Source organism: Trachinotus anak, unplaced genomic scaffold (assembly GCF_046630095.1).
Source record: "Trachinotus anak isolate AG129_WGS33_773 ecotype Australia unplaced genomic scaffold, CSIRO_AGI_Tana_v1 ptg000028l, whole genome shotgun sequence".
Lineage (NCBI taxonomy): Eukaryota > Metazoa > Chordata > Actinopteri > Carangiformes > Carangidae > Trachinotus > Trachinotus anak.
The window spans coordinates 16,782,802-16,802,314 of record NW_027273879.1 but is presented as its reverse complement, the minus strand read 5'-3'; the positions used below and the strand labels follow the sequence as shown (position 1 = coordinate 16,802,314).

Sequence of the window (19,513 nt, the reverse complement as noted above, 5' to 3'; positions counted from 1 at the left end):
AATTAAAACAGAACCCTAAAACCAAACAAAAAGAGTGCCTGTCTAAGCCCTCTGGAATTTGCAAACATCACTGTATCATCTCCAGATAGTGCTCATGTGGTTAATTACAGTTACATTAAAATAAGTGACTTCAATCCTTGTGGTGAATAATACCTGGACTGAGCTCCATCCATTTTCAAGCTATTGATTTTTCATGTCAGCTTCCCCAAGGGATTAATGGAGCAAAATAAACTGCAAAAGAGTGACACAAAGGACTTGTGACACCGTTTGCTTCAGAATGTAAATGTATGTGTGTCTTTCGCAGAGGAAAAAAAGTCCCTTGGCGACTGTGCCCGATCCACTCCCATTTCATGCTCTGTCAACTCCAGGATGGAGTCATTTCAGACGGACTGGGAGTTCAGCAAGACTTGAAATCACAAAGCCAGAGGGAGGAAGTAGGCACCAGGTTTACCATATTAACCCAGGAGACCTCAATTAGGTAGAGGCTGGCCTCCACCTGACTCAGACACTCGTACAAACAGATAGGGTCCAGCAGACTGCAAAGCGGTGCTTGCTTGTAAATATACGCTCACACCCATCCCTGAATCTCCATACCATTTATTTCGGAGCAGTGATTTCCAGGTGAGCTCATACTGACAGCCAAAAGCCTCAATCCGCCTCACAGGGCATGAATTCTTCTGACATGATATTGACAAATATGAAAATCATCCAGAAAGGTAAGTGACCTCTACTAGACCTATAAAAGGAAAATGTCGACCACAAATGCTCCGTCACATTCTTTAGGCAAAGCTGTTTGGATGTAGCATCTTTGGCAGAGACACACCATCATTACACTGGTGCAGACTGAACTTCCAGCTATTCTCAGGGACCTCTGAGGTTCACCAGTTCAAGTTTTTTGGCTGCTCCTGATAAAATGAAAAATGCTGATCGATCCTCGGCTGCATGGCTGCAGGAGCAGTCTTCCATTTAACATTTGCTCTGGTGGCATGATCTCTGTTTTTAAATCTCACCTCAAAATCAATTTTTTATCAAATGCTTTCAATAGCAGTTAGTATCCTTTGTCATCTCACCACTGAACTTAATGATGCCATTTCATTGATTTTTATTGCTAGCTGTAACATTCTGCTTTACTCCATGCAGCTTTATTTTCTCACACTAAATATTCCAGGTGACATTATTGTTGTTTTATTCCTTACATGCTGTTGTTTTTAAGAGACCATATGTCCTGTCATTTTCCTATTTTCCTCCTCTTGGAGGCACTTCCATAAACTAGAATTACCACCCCGCGGTTGTTTGCCTCCACCAGCCTCTTCAGTAGCAGTTAATTAGCATGTGAATTCTTGAGTTATGGCCAAAAATGTGTTTTGTGCCTTCACAGTGACCTTCACTCAAAACCCTCTTGTATCCAATCTGATACTTGTCTTTCAACCCCTGGTGGATACCTTTATCACTACAACAATTCAAACACAGTACATGGGACAATCCAAGTTGGCCACCTTCAAATAGTTCCCAACTCACTGGATCAAGGTAAAGAAAATTGCGATTTTTATGATTTTCCAGTGACATTTTCTTTGAAATTTTTAGTAATATTCTAACATGAACACTTAATCTGTTGAAGCAAGTTATAATTACATATTTTTTTGCATTTTAGTATGTAGTAAAATCGTGTATAAAATTTGGAAAAAACTATATGCAAATAAATTTTTGTAATTTTTTTTTTTCCAAATTTTGTGAAAGGGCCAAATAAAGGTTCCAGATTCAAGAAATCAGAATTTTTTGGGGGGGTCAGGCATTACAGGGTTAAACTTGAAGATATTCCCTCAAGGTGTTAGAGTTTAAGTGACCTGTGAATGTAATGGCTCCGGCCACAGATGTCGCCAGCATGGAAGCATAAAAAATGACTCTTATTACTGTAATTGCAGTAAGCTCATCATTGTCTTCTCCCTCACTCTCGCAGTTCAGTCATGCACTCATAGTAAATCATGCCTACATCAATATTTCAGGCTAATTAATAAGTCTTTCAGAGCAGGGTTATTGCTAACGTGGCCCATGTGCTAAGTGTGTCCAACTGCATTAGGTGCAGGACCCGCTGATGAATCAATTATGTGTCTGTCCATTGATGAAACGAAATGCCTACATGTTCTTTGCAAAAGGTCAAGAGCAGCCGTGCTGCGGATCAGCATGATTAATTCAATACGCCCCTGCCCTGTGCACCTGCAGGTTACACAAAGACCACCATGTTACAATACACTGACCACTTCAGAAAAAACAGATGAACTCCAGCTTCAGGCTCAGTGAAGCTGCTGCCATGGTTACAGAGGCTGAAACCCAGAAGTGGACAGAGGAGATTTTCCATGTTAGAGGTTGGAGGCAAATTAAAGACATGCCATCAGCTATACAGAGGAAATACACTGATAGCTGACACACTATCTGGGACTCTTGTTGCTATGGATACCACGCACTTGCTATAGCCACTGGATCTTTCAATAGCAATTTGCAAATGTGACATTTCTTTAAGATGGATTTAGAGGAAAATAATAAGTCACTTTGATATTTCCTGATGTACTTATGGCCACATCTGTAAGTACAGGAAGCAGCATGGGGACTCTGACTTCTTTTTGATGCAGAAGATAAACTTGTATATTCTATGAGTGGTTTTCAAAGTCTGACACCCCAGCTCTTCAGGCTCTACCCTTTGGAACTACAGATTCAGTGAGTTAGGCTGTGGGCTGCAACTATATTTGTTTACACTTTGGCAAACTGGCACCATTAAATATATGCTGAATTAGCAGTTCATTTTTACAATGCACATCTGGATGTAAAGACAAATACCACTGAATTTCTGTGATAAGAATGACAAACCTTAAAGGATTCACATCAATGGATGTTGATTCATCATTTAAGATGATAAATACTTTATTCATTCAAACATTCATGACGGATACATATGCATATCTGTGTGTTCAGATTTGTCATAACCCAAGAGAATGAGTACAACTTGCAAATGCATGTGTGCACTATAGAACATTTTTGTTGCTCTGTTTTTTTTTTTTTTTTGTTAATAAAATCTTTAAATCAACATGTTTTAGTATTTCCCCTCAGTCTTTTCAGGATCACATATTGTGCAACACTGAGTTCAGTTTTCAAGGTAAAGGCCTGTGTTCTGAGCTTGCAGGGCTGCATGTTTGGCTAAGCTGCTCTCTAATCCAGTATTAGCCTGCTTGGCTGGCGCTCTCCTCTAACAAGAGCACATTCCTCATCCCCTAAAGAACATCACAATCATGTATTCAGCAGGCATATATCTATAGCCGGCATCCTCTCCCTTCTGTCTCTCGCTCTCTTCCCTCCTATCTCCCTGTGATGAATGACACCTATCATGGGGTGGTTAACTAAGTATTCCCCATTAATCTGAGTGGAGTGAGCTGCTGTCACCGCTGGGGACGTGGCCAACTCCAGAGACCCTGTGACTCTCTTTCACACCCGGCGAAACCCACCCACCCACCTAACATGCACCAAGTCAGGCAGACAGCCACCGAGGCAGGCAGAGAGGCAGCCAGGCCAAGAGCCAGAGCAGTGCTGGTGTCGCCATGGCAACGGGCAGAGTGACAGAGGGCTCCACGCTTATGTAATTACGCGGTTAGAGGAAATTGGAAGAAGTGGCAATCACAGTTCATTTTGAAACATCGCAAGATGTGTTGAATATGGGGGAGAGAATTTTTATGAGCATCCTAATATATCCAGAAATTAATCTGTATTCATTTTGACTATAAAAACACACTTATAATCACATGCAAAAAGACAAATACGCTGCAATTTCATCATTTATAATTTCGCTTTTGTGGGCGTCTGTAGAGGAATGCATACTTACTCGGCCAGTTCCTCAAGGCTCCGGTACACATCATCCTCATTCAGAGCCGTGTCCTCCGATGGGAAGGGCCTGGTGCACACACAGAGACACAGAGAGTGAGGGAGGCTACAGAATACTTTATCAGTGCACACACCACAGCAGAGTCCCAGGTAAAAAGAATACACGGTGGAAAACTGCGTGTCCTATCTGTCAGGTTGTCACTCATAGCTCCAGTCACTTCAGCATGATGCATTCAACAGAGGACTCCATCAGTCACAAACAACATTGTCAAAACACATCGGCAAACTGCTGCTGACAGATAAAAAAAAAAAATTAAAAAAACTGGCATCTTTCCACAGCCAACTTTCTTAGGAATTCAGGATGGAAAACAGCTGTCTTCTCAGAGATGGATGGATGGCCAGGTGTGGGGTTTGGGGCAGCTTTCAAGAACCTTCAGGGACGATGTCGAGCAGTATGAAATATAAGTTTAGAGCTGCAATTTTTTTTTTCCCTCACAGCAAATACAACCTTCTTTACTTATATGTCCACTTATTGTTATCTAACATTATGGCTAAGAGGCCTGGTGGTTCATCCTGTCCCATTTTCCTCTTAGAGTTCTCATTTAAGATTTCTCACCCACACAGTGGCAGAGCATTAAAATGGATCACTAATCAATTAGCACGTTAAAAAAAAGGGCGGATTTATTTCTAATCTATTTAAAGAGATCTGCTTTCTGCAAACATTATCCCTGAAGTGCATGAGATGGTCTCGATTGGCCTGCCATGTTTATAATATTTTATTTTTCTCTCACAAGAGCTGATTGCTAGAAATTATAGCCTATTAGCTTAATGCCGTGCACAATTGAAGCCCATTAAAATCACTGAGGTCGTGATCAGTGCTAATCATCAACCACGCTAACGACAGTGAAACGGAAATAGCCTGTATGATGAAAATTAATCCAGAGTGTGTGTTATAAACAGCTAACCTGCAAGCTGCACGGATGGTAAAATGCTTTATGTAAAAAAAGAAAAACTCTCTGGGAATGAAACATGTACAATTTATTGGTCATGACCAGTTTTCAAAGAATTCTAATGCATCACTAGGACTTAATTTTAGTTTAAAGAGTTTGTTGATTATTTTTTGGCTTTTGTGTGTGTGTGTGTGTGTGTGTGTGTGTGTGTGTGTGATCACAGCATGCTGCTTTTACCATTCTCAAACAATAAATCCCACACACAGCAGTGGCCAGCAGCGGTTTCTGCTATGGTAAACAGCCCTGCAAGACTGACCTTGACTCCCACTGTATAATGCAACTACTGAACACATGATTTGTTTTCCTACTGTCCAAGAGCCACTGGACACACACACACACACACAAAGAACTCTATAGTACCATTACTCAAAAAAGAGATGGAGGACAGAGAGGGCTGGAGGGGGTGAGGGTTTCAGATTCAGGGGGGAAGCAAGGCTGCACCTCTACATGCTTAACTATCAGTTACAACACAGCAGTTGCAGGACTGTGATTTCGACATGTGCTTTAATCTCGACGACAAATAAAAGTCCATTCACGACACTGATACTTTAATACAGTATCAGTAATCTTAAAGAAGAATGAAGTAACTTCTGGCTTTGTCTCTGACCAATGGAAAAAACAACATACAGTAGACCTGCACTTTTGTTTTTCCTGCACCACCACACCCTGCATCTTTCCATCCATCAGCCATACCGCTTCTCCTCAGAGGCCCAGCTGACACTGGGTGAGAAGCACAGCCTGGATAGGTCTCCAGTCTATGACGGGGCTTATCTAGAGTCGCCATTTAACCTGCGTGTCTGTGGACTGTGGGAGGCAGCTGAAGGAAACCCACGCAGGCATGAGGGGAACATGCAGAGTCCACACTGAAAGGCCCCACCTTGCAGGTTTGCACCCAGAGTCCTGTCGCTGTGAGGCAACAGTGCTATTGCACCACTGTACACACCCTTGTGCGAAACTTCTTGTAGTTCACTTTATTTTATTAATTTAACTATGATATTGTTGTGATTTTAATGACATACTTTGGATTCATTTCCTCATCTATAAAACCTCGAATAATCTGACTCCAGAGTAAATCACTGTAGCCTGTGGAGCAGTGTCTCCCCTGGGGTCAGTAAACTCTCCTGGGTGTTTGAAGTCACATCTGAAGACCTCTCAATTTGCGATTGAGTTATTACGTACATTATTTTGATTTGTCACATCTCTGATGTTTATTTTCTTACTGTGGATCCCATTTTAGTTTTCTGTAACCTTTCAATGTAGGTGAAAGGTGCTCCGTTAAAAAAAAAAACACAAATTTACTTTATTTACTTAGTAAGTGGATGAAGTATAAGTATAAGCTATGACCAGAAAATTAAGACATTTTGCTTCTGCTTACCGAAAATCTCATCATAGCAGCCAAACCAGTCACATTCAGGGAATCCTCAGTATGTCAGGAATGCATAACGAATCAATTCAGTTCAACCAGCTGCACTACCCATTGTGCAAAGTGGATCACACCACATTCAGAAACGTCTATTCAGCAAGAACTTCCTCCTGCTACCAAGCCTGCAGGAGCTGACATGTGCAAGAAATGAGCACAAGATCTGCCACTTGAGCCGCAAACAACAAAACCTCATTTTTCAATCATGTGAGATGAAATCTGAACAAATATTGTATTTAAAAAAAGCTGGTTGCAAGCAACTCACAGGAAACCAACATTTTTATCTGTCACTTATCTTTTTTAATCACGTTTATTTTTATAAAGATATTGTTTTTATATGAAGCACTTTTACTGTGTTTTGGAGAGGGTGTCTGTCCCGAGGATTCCTGTGTGTGTCTGTGTGTGCAACCGTGCATACATACATGTAATTTTTCATTTACAGAATTAAATTTAATCAAATTAAAATAATTTAATTTGTTTCCTCACTTATGTTGTGATAGGTAACATGATTTAATAAGGTTCACATTCATCGTGTCACAACAGCAGTGGCCTGTTAAGGTGTTAAGGCCAAATATAACACTACGAAGTGAAAGTTACGCTGTGAGGGTAAAAAAAAGCACTAAAGTTTCTGTTGTGTGCAGGTTTGTGTGTAAAGCTGTGTGCGTCTGTGAGACAGAACTTTGCCTTTGTTTTAATTAAAGCAGTGGTCACAGTGAAAGAGCGTGTCAGCCATCAGGTTAATGAACGCTCAGCTGGATAGTCAAAGGTCAGCTCGTCACCCTCAGGCACACACACACACACACACACACACACACACACACACACACACACACACACACACACACACACACACACACACACACACACACACACACACCCTACACACTCTGGCTCACTTACTCTTACATTTTTTTGCCCATGTTTAACTGATGTAACTTCATTAAAACCTCTGTATTTTCAAGAGCTAATTAGAGTTATTGTTATTAACATAACACAAAAACTGCCTGCTCTGATATATGTTACTTTCTCACACACTGTTATAAGCAGAAACACAGACACACACACACACAGGAGGTGGTTCCTCCAGAGCGTAATAACACACCGGCATCTGATGGCCCCCTCCAATGAAATGTGCATTATATTATAAGTTATTAATGGAGTCCCGCAGGGCTAAATTTAATTACATAGTAGTTTGTGGAGATATGCGCTGGTATCTATCACCGCAGTGTTGTTTTGCGGAGCCAAGCACTGTCCAATGCTGCCGTTTTCATTTCTCTTAAACGATGCAACCAGGTGTAATTGACCAATGTTCTAATGCTGCTAATTTCATCAGAACTCCTCTGATGAGCCGTCTCCTGGCTTTTCAATCGTGCTACTGTTGCCTTTCCTGCAAGCATGTTACTTCATGCTGTTTAGCTCTGCACGCTGTGGTAAACCAGAGCGGATGTCGTGATACTCGACAAAGGCTTTTCTAAGTCATCAGTTTTCTATTCACCTATTACTGTCCCCTCACACTGACGTGGTCCACAGACCCACCTGATCTGGCTTCATTCAAGTGTTGCTATTCTACTTTGTCAGAATTGTTTTTAGTACGATTTAGGCCTGAGGAAAACCTGTGATGTGTGATAACATGGTTCAATAATGCAACGATAATATAATATGTACTATACATAACATGTATAATGCGATAAACAAATATCAAGGTATGCATATACTTATATATATATATATATATATATATATATATATGTGTGTCTTCCTTTATCATTATGTCAGCTACCCACCAAACTGACACCAATTAATCTGAGGGTAGCGGGGGAGACAGCTGATTGGCCAAATGGTGTGAATGCATGGCTCTACCTGACAGGTCGAATGTTCACACGCTGTGTGTGAATGCACTGTTTTGTCTAAGTTAGTTTGCTATATAATGTTATATAAATCTTATCTCTTCAATACAGAACCGTTTATCTGGTTCTTTATTGATACTCATATTGATTCTTATCATTTTCTAGAAATAATACAATTTGAAGAGGATTAGATTAAACAAAATCAGTTTTCTAGAGCAGCAACAAAAAGCTGCCGAGTCAATAATAAAATCTCTCTGTAAACAAATGTAAAATCTCAATGAAAACATGACATCAGTTGCTGTCGGTCATCTCCTCCGTCCTCCTCCCTCCTATTGGTCAACACTAAACCGATTCTTTCCAGTGAAACAGGCTCTCTGTGTTCAGCAGGTAGATTTAAATATGTTATCGCAATGGTTCTCTGTTGAAATCTTTGTGAAAGAGTTTGAGTTAGTTCACAGTGTTGGGTCAGAGCACCAGTCTGAGAGTAAAGTACTGATTGTGTGACACCATTCAATCAATACACTTCCAGCGAATTATTTCAAATTTATTGCAGCCCCGACCTGGAGGTATTAGTTTTTAGTTTTAAATGTATATACAGGCAAGAATTAACAAAGAATCCCAATGATAATGTGAATGTTTATATGGAATTTAATTGAACATTTTCTTGTAGTTTCAACCAAATTACATAATTCTTTCAAAAAAACATAGGAAATTTGACATAAAGCATTATCTGCTTTATCAGTCTCTCATGTGAGCTAAGGCGGCTTTCAGAGGGGCACGAGGGACCAGGTGTCTTATTGTCATTACTGTGTGTTATTGTATTATGTCATTTACTTGTTTTATGTTGGACAGGACAAAATAAAAATGAGCTCCATAACTGAAGCGTCAACAAAACAACATTGAACAAACAAGAAAAAAAAAAGAAAAGAAAACAAGTAAATGTTTGTTTTGTGATTTTGGTAAATTATGCCAGATCTCACGATGTCCTTATCTTGTCTGCACAATTTCTTCGCTTTTCCAGATTATGTTCAAACTCCAGTCTGCCTGTGATCATGCCAAATTTCTTTTTCACTGTCCATAAAGCCAGTGCTGGTGTAAAGGGAGTTGTTGGCACATGTGTGCTGGACAAAGCTGCAGTGAGCCAGTCCCATTGATCAACGATTGTTGAACAGGAGAACAACAGTGTAGCTGTTAGGTGTGAACGCAGCTCAAATGGTCAGCAGTGGAAGCAGTTTCATGTCCCAGGGCTCGGCTTTGTTTCTGCAGGAGTCGATAAATCGCTGGAGCTCCAGAAAGCCAGTGCACTTACTGTACCATGCCTGTCCATAAACCTCCCCCTTCCTCCTTTAAACCTGGCAGTTTCATTCCACTGATGCTCACTGCATGGGGAGGGTGTATGTATGCTAATTAGGCTAACATACTGTATGAGCAAGAGCCTTTTTTTGCTCTGCATGTATAGTTATTTTCACAACATTTACGTGTGAAGTTGGCACATGCGATGCGTTCGGTGAAAAATGTGCGTGGATGTGCAATGTGATAACAACACACCAATGTGTGTGAAATAATTCAGAGGTATGAGGGTGCAGAGATGTGCCTAAAGGATGGGGGAAGAGAGGGAGGTGCAAACAGGGATTCTTAACACTGTTCCTACCCCTACTGTGCACTGAAACTCCATCTGCTTTACAGAATGTATAGTCCATATACATCGATTTTGATCATGTGCTAAGTACAAAAAATTCTAAAAACTAAATCTGCTAAATGATGTCTTAGTATTTATTACAAGGAAGAGGTGAACTTCAAATCATAATTGGGTTTTCGTCAGGCACAGAAAGACATCAGGTAAGACTAAAATGGTTAGTTTATTCATCATTATTAGTTGACAAATAAAAAAAAAATCATCTGCAACTATTTTGATAAGTAATTAAATTGTTGGGTCTTATTTTAAGTCAGTATGTTCTGGCTCCAGCTTTTCCCTGGTTTAAATGTAATTTAAATGTCACTGGAGATGTAATATCTTTAAGGCTTGGACTGGTGGTCAGACAAAAGAGGCAACACTGCAGCATCACTTTGCTGTGGGAATTTGCAATGGTAATTTTCACCATTTTTTACAATGAAATAAATGTAGGCTGATTAATGAATCAGGGGAATTTCAGTCTGTGTCATTTCAGTAATTAGTCCTAGCTTTAAGCTTCCTTTCTTTTTAACTTCTTATTTTTTCTCTTTTGCTTGATTTTCAAATTTGATGCTGTTTACTTTTTAAATATTTGTACTATTTTATATTATTAATATATACTAACTATTAATATTAGTTTCTCTATGTTTATAAGCTTACATATGTATTGCCACCACTTTTCCTTTACAATCTGCTCCATATGTTACGGTTTTGAGTTGTATGTTTTTGTTTGTTGCACTTTTTGCTCTCTTTCTGTTCCCCCTCCCTTTTTCTGTTTTTTCCCTGCAGAGCTTGTGTGTGGCAGGGGCGTGGTGCAGCAGTGGAGGCCTGACCCACCTGCAGCCCATTAGTCATTAAGCCAGTTTAAAACCCCCGGTTCATCACCCACTCTCTGCCAGATTATTCCATGCTCTCTCCCTGCATGCGGTTCCCCGGCTACCCAGTCTCCAGATTCTCCGTCGCTCTGTTTTTCCAGCCATTCACCTGCCTGCCAGCCTCCTGCCTCTTTTCGCCTGCTCTGTTGGACTGTTTTTGGCTTCGTGTCATTAAAGAGGTTTTCAGTTTCCAACTCTTGTCTCTGTGCGTCTCTGCTCCGGGGTCCTAACCTAATAGGGAACCTAACAGAATAATCAGGCCAGAGAGAGAGGCTATGGAGTGCTATATTTCTGATTCACTAGCAGCTGGTCTCATTCGTCCGTCGTCCTCTCCTATGGGGGCGGGATTTTTTTTCGTCGAGAAGAAGGACAAGACTCTTCGTCCCTGTGTGGACTTCAGGGGCTTGAATGACATTACAATCAAGAACAAGTACCCCCTTCCTCTCTTAGACTCTGCCTTTGCTCCCCTCCATCAGGCCACCATCTTCTCCAAGTTGGACCTGCGCAACGCCTATCACCTGGTTAGAATAAAGGAGGGGGATGAGTGGAAGACTGGTTTCAATACTCCTCTGGGACATTTTGAGTATCTGGTCATGCCTTTTGGGTTAACCAATGCACCTGCTGTTTTTCAGTGTCTCATGAATGATATTCTGCGTGATATGCTCAACAGGTTTGTTTTTGTGTTCCTAGATGACATTCTGATCTTCTCTCGTACATTCTCAGAACACGTGCAACATGTTAGGTTAGTTCTCCAGAGACTCCTTGAGAACAGGCTGTCTGTTAAGGCGGAGAAGTGTGAATTTCATGTTTCTTCTGTGAGCTTTCTGGGTTTTGTGGTTGAGAAAGGGCAGATCAAGTCCGACCCCGCTAAAGTTAAGGCAGTGGTAGAATGGCCTGTTCCTACCACACGAAAGCAGCTGCAAAGATTTCTAGGGTTTGCCAATTTTTACCGTCGGTTTATCCGTGACTACAGTCGAGTAGCTGCACCACTCACCAGGTTAACCTCTGTCAAGTCACCTTTTGTTTGGTCACCCACAGCAGCAGCTGCTTTTGTTAAGTTGAAGAGTCTGTTTTCCTCTGCCCCTGTTTTGTGTCATCCTGATCCCGCAGGCCAGTTCGTGGTGGAGGTGGATGCCTCTGACTCCGGTGTGGGGGCAGTCCTGTCCCAACGCTCCGCCTCGGACCAGAAGCTGCACCCCTGTGCATTCTTCTCTCGCCGTCTTTCCCCTGCGGAGAGGAATTACGATGTGGGGAATCGTGAGCTGTTGGCAGTGGTGCTGGCCCTTCAGGAGTGGAGGCACTGGTTGGAGGGCTCCACTCATCCTTTTGTGGTATGGACTGATCATAAGAACCTGTCTTACCTCCGTTCCGCCCGCAGACTCAACTCCCGCCAGGCTCGGTGAGCCTTGTTCCTGGGTCGGTTCAATTTCACTCTCACCTACCGGCCCGGCTCCAGGAATGTCAAGCCTGATGCCCTCTCTCGTCAATTCTGTTCCCCTGTGGAGGATCCGGCTGAGGACACTATCCTGCCGACCTCCTGTGTGGTGGGAGCAGCCAGGTGGGAGGTGGAGCAGCTGGTCCAGGAGGCCCTTACGGACCATCCAGCCCCTGAGGGTGCCCCGCCCAACCGACTGTTTGTGCCTCCACCTGTTCGGTCCCCTGTGCTCCAGTGGGGCCACTCCTCCAAGGTGGCATGCCACCCTGGTTTTCATCGGACCCTGGCTCTGCTTCGTCAGCGCTTCTGGTGGCCCTCCATGTCTGCTGACACCAAGGAGTTCGTCTCTGCCTGCTCAGTCTGTGCCCGCAGTAAGGCTTTGCATCGCGCTCCTGCTGGTCTTCTTCGCCCCCTTCCTATCCCCCACCGGCCCTGGTCTCACATTGCTGTGGACTTTGTCACTGGCCTCCCTCCTTCAGAAGGTAACAATACCCTTTTAACTGTGGTTGACCGTTTTTCCAAGTCAGTGCACTTCGTTCCTCTGCCTAAACTCCCCTCTGCCCTCGAGACTTCTGCTTTGCTCACTCAGCATGTTTTTAGACTGCATGGCATCCCCCAGGATGTTGTGTCTGACAGAGGGCCGCAGTTCTCCTCCAGGGTGTGGTGGGCTTTTTGCCGGAGTCTGGGGGCGTCGGCGAGCCTCTCATCTGGATACCATCCACAAACTAATGGCCAGACTGAGCGGGCGAATCAGGATCTGGAGGCAGCGCTTCGTTGTGTGGCCTCTCATCACCCAGCCTCCTGGTCTGCCTACCTTCCCTGGGTTGAGTATGCCCACAACTCCCTGATCTGCTCGGCCACGGGTATGTCTCCTTTTATGGCTGCTAATGGTTTCCAGCCTCCGCTCTTCCCTGCACAGGAGGTTGAGGTGGCAGTTCCCTCGGTGCAGGCGCACCTCCGGCGGGCCCGTCAAGTCTGGCGTGAAGCCCGGGCAGCTCTCACCCGAACGGCGACCCGTAACCAGAGACTGGCGGACGTTCACCGCTCTCCGGCCCCCCTGTATCAGCCCGGTCAGCAGGTCTGGCTATCTTCCCGTGATCTTCCTCTCCATACTGAGTCCCGGAAACTTACTCCCAGGTACACTGGTCCATATGTCATTGACCGTGTCATTAACCCCAGTGTGGTGCGGCTAAGGCTGCCGCCATCCCTCAATATCCACCCAGCATTTCATGTGTCACTCCTCAAGCCTGTCTCCACTAGCCCTCTCTGCCCTCCGGCCGAAGCCCCTCCGGCCCCTCTGATCATCGACAATCACCCTGCATTTTCTGTCCGGCAGCTGTTGGATGTACGGAGACGAGGCCGGGGTTTCCAATTCTTGGTGGATTGGGAGGGGTATGGACCTGAGGAGCGCTCTTGGGTTTCTCGCTCCCTTATTTTGGACCCTGCACTCTTTAGTGACTTTTATGCTAGGTACCCGGACAAGCCTGGTAGGCCGCCAGGTGGCGTCCCTTGAGGGGGGGGTACTGTTACGGTTTTGAGTTGTATGTTTTTGTTTGTTGCACTTTTTGCTCTTTCTGTTCCCCCTCCCTTTTTCTGTTTTTTTTTCCCTGCAGAGCTTGTGTGTGGCAGGGGCGTGGTGCAGCAGTGGAGGCCTGACCCACCTGCAGCCCATTAGTCATTAAGCCAGTTTAAAACCCCCGGTTCATCACCCACTCTCTGCCAGATTATTCCATGCTCTCTCCCTGCATGCGGTTCCCCGGCTACCCAGTCTCCAGATTCTCCGTCGCTCTGTTTTTCCAGCCATTCACCTGCCTGCCAGCCTCCTGCCTCTTTTCGCCTGCTCTGTTGGACTGTTTTTGGCTTCGTGTCATTAAAGAGGTTTTCAGTTTCCAACTCTTGTCTCTGTGCGTCTCTGCTCCGGGGTCCTAACCTAATAGGGAACCTAACACCATATGTCTTATTTCTAATTTGTTTTAACTATGTGCTAATGATAATTGCAAACAAATGAGAACTTATAAACTCTTTACATTTTCAGTACCAACCAATTTGCTGGCTACACCTGATATAGTTGGTTTCATTTTAAAGGAGCTATTTGCAAGTTTTTCCTATCGCTACTTAGCCAGTGTTGTCATTTCCAGCTGTTAACTTACCAGCCTATGAGAAATGTTGCAGGTTCGACATCAAACTTCATTCCTTTACTCACCAAGAGCTGCCTCCAGCAGTGGAAAGCAACCCCTTTGTTTTGCTTTTATTTCTATTACTTCTTTTCTCCTACCTAAGTTAGCATGCTAACCAGCTAGCTCCAGCAAGACTGGCCTGTCTCATCACTTTCCGATACCGAGTCACTGTAGCATCCAGTGGGCGCTTCATGGTATGGCTGAAGTTTTTGCCAGGACTGGTAAGTAAACAGCTGTTGATGCTAACATTGGCTATGTAGCAAAAGCAAAATTTACAGATAGCTCCTTTAATCAATCTGCTATATTCACACATACAGGCCTGAGTCATCATAAAAGTACATTTAGGAGCCATTCATGACCATTAAACAAAATCACATTAACACATAATATGTCAGCCTAACAAATGATTGTATTGAAGAAAAAAGGGAAATCCTTTTCAAGGGAAGAACACACTGTACAGTTGGAGGATTAAAAGGACTATATCATTTTCTAAACCCCTCAGCAAACTTCCTCCTCATCTGCTGTCTGTCTCGATGCTGAGCTGAGGTCTCTCACACTCTACGACCCTGATCCCCAGAGCCCGCGACGCACACTCAAACTGCAGGGATCAGTGATGAACTGGGGCACTGAAGCATGAATGGGTTGAAGGTTAGAGTGGGGTTAGCTGAGGACAGTAAAGATAAGAAGTAGGAAGGAGCGGGGGACTGAATAACAGGACAGGGGATGACGCAGGCTTATACTGTAGATAAGCTGTGAGAGATGCAAGGTCAGGTGCTAGGACACACAAAGAAATGAGAACATTAGGTCTTGCACAAAGAGGATTTAGGGTTTTCCATATAAAGAGAGAAAACTGCGATCAACTTTTGTTTCTGAGTGACAGTTTTGGCGGTAAATCATTCAGAGAAGGAGAGATGTGGACGCAGTGAAGTCAGAGATCAAATCAAATGAAAACTTAACGAAAAAATGAACCAACATGCAACGTTTTCAGGACAGGCACATACAATGCATGATGTTCTATGCTAGCATCTTTTTATGGGTTGATTGAAATGCCGCAAAATCTAAATAGATATAGATACAATATTTGCAGAGGGCAGTAATATAAGTCTTGAATGAACTATGCAAGGTTGCCATTGATAAGCAAAGACACCACTGAAAGCAAGATTATCTTTTTTTCTGTCAACTGAGTCTAAGTTATTCAAGCTTCAACTGTAAAAATGTCAAAGAAATTATTTTTTTAAAAATGAGGGGAACGTGCCCCAGTGCACCCTGCAGTACTTACGCTGTTAAATGTAAGAGTAAAAGTAAAAAAGTGTAAAAGTTAACAAGAAGAGAATATACACATGGCTAAATGATTGCATATCCATTGTTTTCTCTGTTTTTGCAGATGAGCATGCAAATGTGTGTCTGTGTGTCACAATAAAGCCTTAATTTATGTGCAGGACTGGGATGCTGACACAGTGACTGAGACATGAACTGTTGAGGCCCGATTACAGAGAACAGATATCAAAGTCAAGATCAATGGGCTTCAACAGAACGTCAATGGACATGCCTGTGGCAATGCTGCCCAGAGATTTAACAGAGTGAGGAACTCTCCAGTCATTTAAAGCTCAATGGATGGCCTGATGGGGTATCTGTGCTTAAATGAATTGAGACAGTGGGGCTATTGTCTGGGCATCGACAACTCCACCCTGAGGAACTAAAGCTGGAAAAGATCTTTTAAATTGGTTTCTAAAACAGTTTCTTTTACAATATATTCTTCTATTATTTATTATATATCAGTTTTGTTTCAGTTGAGACAGACAGAAGGGAGAATTTAATTACAGCTGAATTCAAAGCTACATGGTGCAATTTGATGCTTGTTAAAAAGAAAAGAGGTGATCCTTTTTATTATTACTGCAGTGCTACCTCTTTTTCCCCTAATTTCTTTTGGGAAACGACATACTGAAGCATCCGTGTGAAATTCAGTGAAGAAGAAGCCGCCTGTTTCCTCTTACTATTTGGTCTGAGCCTTCGCCTTCTGACCCAACTCTTTCTTTTATTTATTACAACCTCAGAAATGACACATGACTTAAGAAAAGACCTTGAGGGTTTGCTGCTTCAAAATTCACTTCAGGAATCAAAGTACTTATTAAGATATCACCTGGCTCCCGACTGACCCAGAACGCAGTAACAAATCAGGCTCTGCCTGAGAATTAAAGGTTTGCAGATTGAGTAACATCTTTTAGGTGATTCCTTTAAACTTTATTTCATTTAAAAAAACAAATCCCACTTGATTTTAATTTGACTCTTTTACATTGTTTTAAAATGCTTTGTTTAAAAGCATGCTGCAACATTGCTATATACATGACCAAGTCATTGTACAAGTAGACCTGGAGGGCATGAGCATTCAGTCTATATGGTACACTACTTACATGCGTGCCATGGTATGTGTTTGAATGCATCATGGCTGTTGTCAGGCCTGTTCACAGCTAACGGGGGCTTTGAAGTGAGATATAAGAGGTCTGACAAGTCCTAGGACCTTTGAATGTAGCTGACCTTGCCCTAAGCGTTGTTACCAAGAAGCGGGTGCGGAGACCAACTGGGGTCAGTGAACATCCATGTTGTGTCTGTGCTATGCTTAATAGTAGCTCCCCGTTCACGCTAAATCATAGAGTACATGGCCTCGGACCTTGACACACATTTGTCATGTGGCCCTGTCCATATCTGTGAAGCAGAAGCAGTAAGGGACAGATGATTGTTTAAAGCTCCATTAAGCTATGTTTTAGATATTAACACTGAATTTGCCATAGTGCTGATACCACTGAGAATCAACACCAAATTTTCAACCATAAATGTGCATGGTCGACTCCTAGCAGCCATCTCAAACCTGAAAACAGGGGACGTCAATCATAGCTTACAGTACTAGCTGAAGCAAGGCGGTTGTGTGGTGAGCACCCACCATGAAATAAAGGGAAGTAAGAGCACGGAAGATGCAGGCAGATAAGAGATTACTGGTATGCCTACTGCTGGTACCTCCTAAATCTGAGGGCAGGGAAAAATGACCTACAGTAGTCTATATGCTTCATATGAATATTAGACCTCATATGGCAAGAATAGTTTTAGTAATTAACTGATGGACACAACAGCGCAATACGTATTAATAATGGCAAACAGTAGAGAGGGCAATGGTTTTTTTTCTTCTGTAAATTTAAACACTGAGCATTTGTTAAGACTGTTAAAACTTCTTAATTCTTGATCTAGGGGACAGCAGCTGTCAAAAACAATCTCAAAACAAGTTCCACTCAGTCGCTGCACTGGAGCTTTTGATCACATCTACTGATCTTCTTCAGCAGATGGAGTTGTGATATGTGTGCGTGTGAGTGAACCATATACATCTGTTGTTCTAAAGATATTTCACATTTTCAAGTTGTAAATTAAAATGATTTTAAGTTGTGGGACTAATTATCAAGATAGTAATGCGCAGTTAAGATCACTTTGGCCACAATATAAAAATTCCTATGTTGACATAAGACTACATTCCCTTCAGAGAATGTAGTCCAGTGTACCGTTTATCAATGTTTAACATGTTTTTTTTTTCTGAAAGCCAGGAGTCAAATGACCTTACTTAATAAAGTCGTACCTCATTGATCCCCATAAGGCTTTCACTCATTTCCCTCCAAAGCAGGATAAGAGGTCAGGGTAACCTCCAGGGCTGGAAGTTTTGCTCAAGGACATGTCAGCAGTCGGGTGCTTGTCCTTCAGTTAAAGGACAGTAACTGTAACATTTCTATTCCTTCTGTGATAAAGCTAGATTTGCAGCCTTCAGTCCCACAGCTTGAGAATCTGAACTTCTTGAATTTAAAGCAAACCAGGATTCGAAAGAAGCCAGGAGCCTGATTCACACTGCGGTCAAATGGGCATTGATTTTGACACCTAACAGCAAAATGGCCAATGTGGACAGGAAGTGAATTAGCCAGCAGTCAGCAGGTTGTGTTGTCTTTATTAATGGCAAGGGACCTGCTCTCTCTCTCTCTGACTGTCTCCCTCTCTTTCTCCCCCTTTAATTTCCTGGCATGGCTCCTAATGGGCACGCTCCATCAACTCATTACTCAGATGGATAAAATGGCTTTTTATGTGGCGCCGGTGAGCCACAAAGCTCCAAGCAGATTGAGCAAATGAAGAGAAATCAGAGGCCCATATCAGGCCTGATAAAGCAGTGTGACGGATTTTCTCAGCTTCAGCATTATCTGAGAGAAATGACTACCCCTGCATACAATGTAGTATTCTGACTCTGTACTATTGCCTATGATGTACTGATGCATTTCCACATAAGCAGTGTACAGCAGTACTGTTTGAGTGACAGATGGAAATGTGTTGTGGATTGGTTTGCGCCCTGCAAGATAACAGCGGCTAAAAGCTGCAGCTAATTGCTTAAAAATGTAAATTGCCTTTTAAATGAGCAGCAGATGTTAATAGCCACCTCCGTTTTAATACGGGCCGACAAGGAAATGCGGAATACATTCATCCAAACGGTTTCTTTGACAGCGATGCTCATGAGCGCTGTGGCTGTTCAAATAATAAATGGGAGAGTTGCAAATGAGACACATACCTGATGCCTTTGATTTGTGCAATGCTGTGGTGGGAGATCCTCGACAGAGCAGAGATTACCTGAAACACACAAAAAGATTGTTGACCGTTTGTCACACAGAACAATCAACTACATTTACACATTACATTTACACCCCCTCCAATCCCCTTGACAAATCATGAGCGAAATAAGCAGTCAACGCCAGGACTGAGTATTTCAACGTCGGGACTGCAGTGAACCAATGACAATCTCATGAAAACAGATTCCTTGTCAAACGAAAACTAAAGTCAGTACAGAGAGCCTAAGCACAGCCATTAATACTGTGTCAGCCACTGCCAGTTACAAGCTAACAAGCTAACAAACAAAATAAGCAAATAAAAGATGCTAACTGCATTAACTGTTCTGATATGTTTGCTAGTCGTCGACTGAGAACAGTGATGAAAGTAATAAAAAGATAAACAGTAAAAAGAAATAATCAACTATAAAACCAAGTTTAAGTCAACAATCAACAATGAAAGCAACTAAATGTAACAAAAAGGTAGTCAAAGGCAATAATAAACTATAAAAGTACATAACAGACAAATTGTCAAAGGCCACAGTCTAAAGTAATGAGAGCAACAGAGGAAATGTCATTAACAAACTA

The 19,513-nt window shown here is 42.6% G+C and overlaps 1 protein-coding gene across 7 annotated transcripts in view; it reads right to left on the bottom strand.

Moving 5' to 3' along the window:
- vav2 (vav 2 guanine nucleotide exchange factor) overlaps positions 1-19,513 on the bottom strand; it is a 205,247-nt gene that overhangs the window by 45,166 nt on the left and 140,568 nt on the right. For all 7 annotated transcript variants that reach the window (XM_071467068.1, XM_071467067.1, XM_071467066.1 and 4 more), the window contains exons 3-4: positions 18,892-18,950; positions 3,869-3,937 (exon numbers count right to left, since the gene is read on the bottom strand). In XM_071467068.1, coding sequence (XP_071323169.1) covers positions 3,869-3,937; positions 18,892-18,950 — 128 coding nt within the window. The remainder of the gene's footprint in view (positions 1-3,868; positions 3,938-18,891; positions 18,951-19,513) is intronic.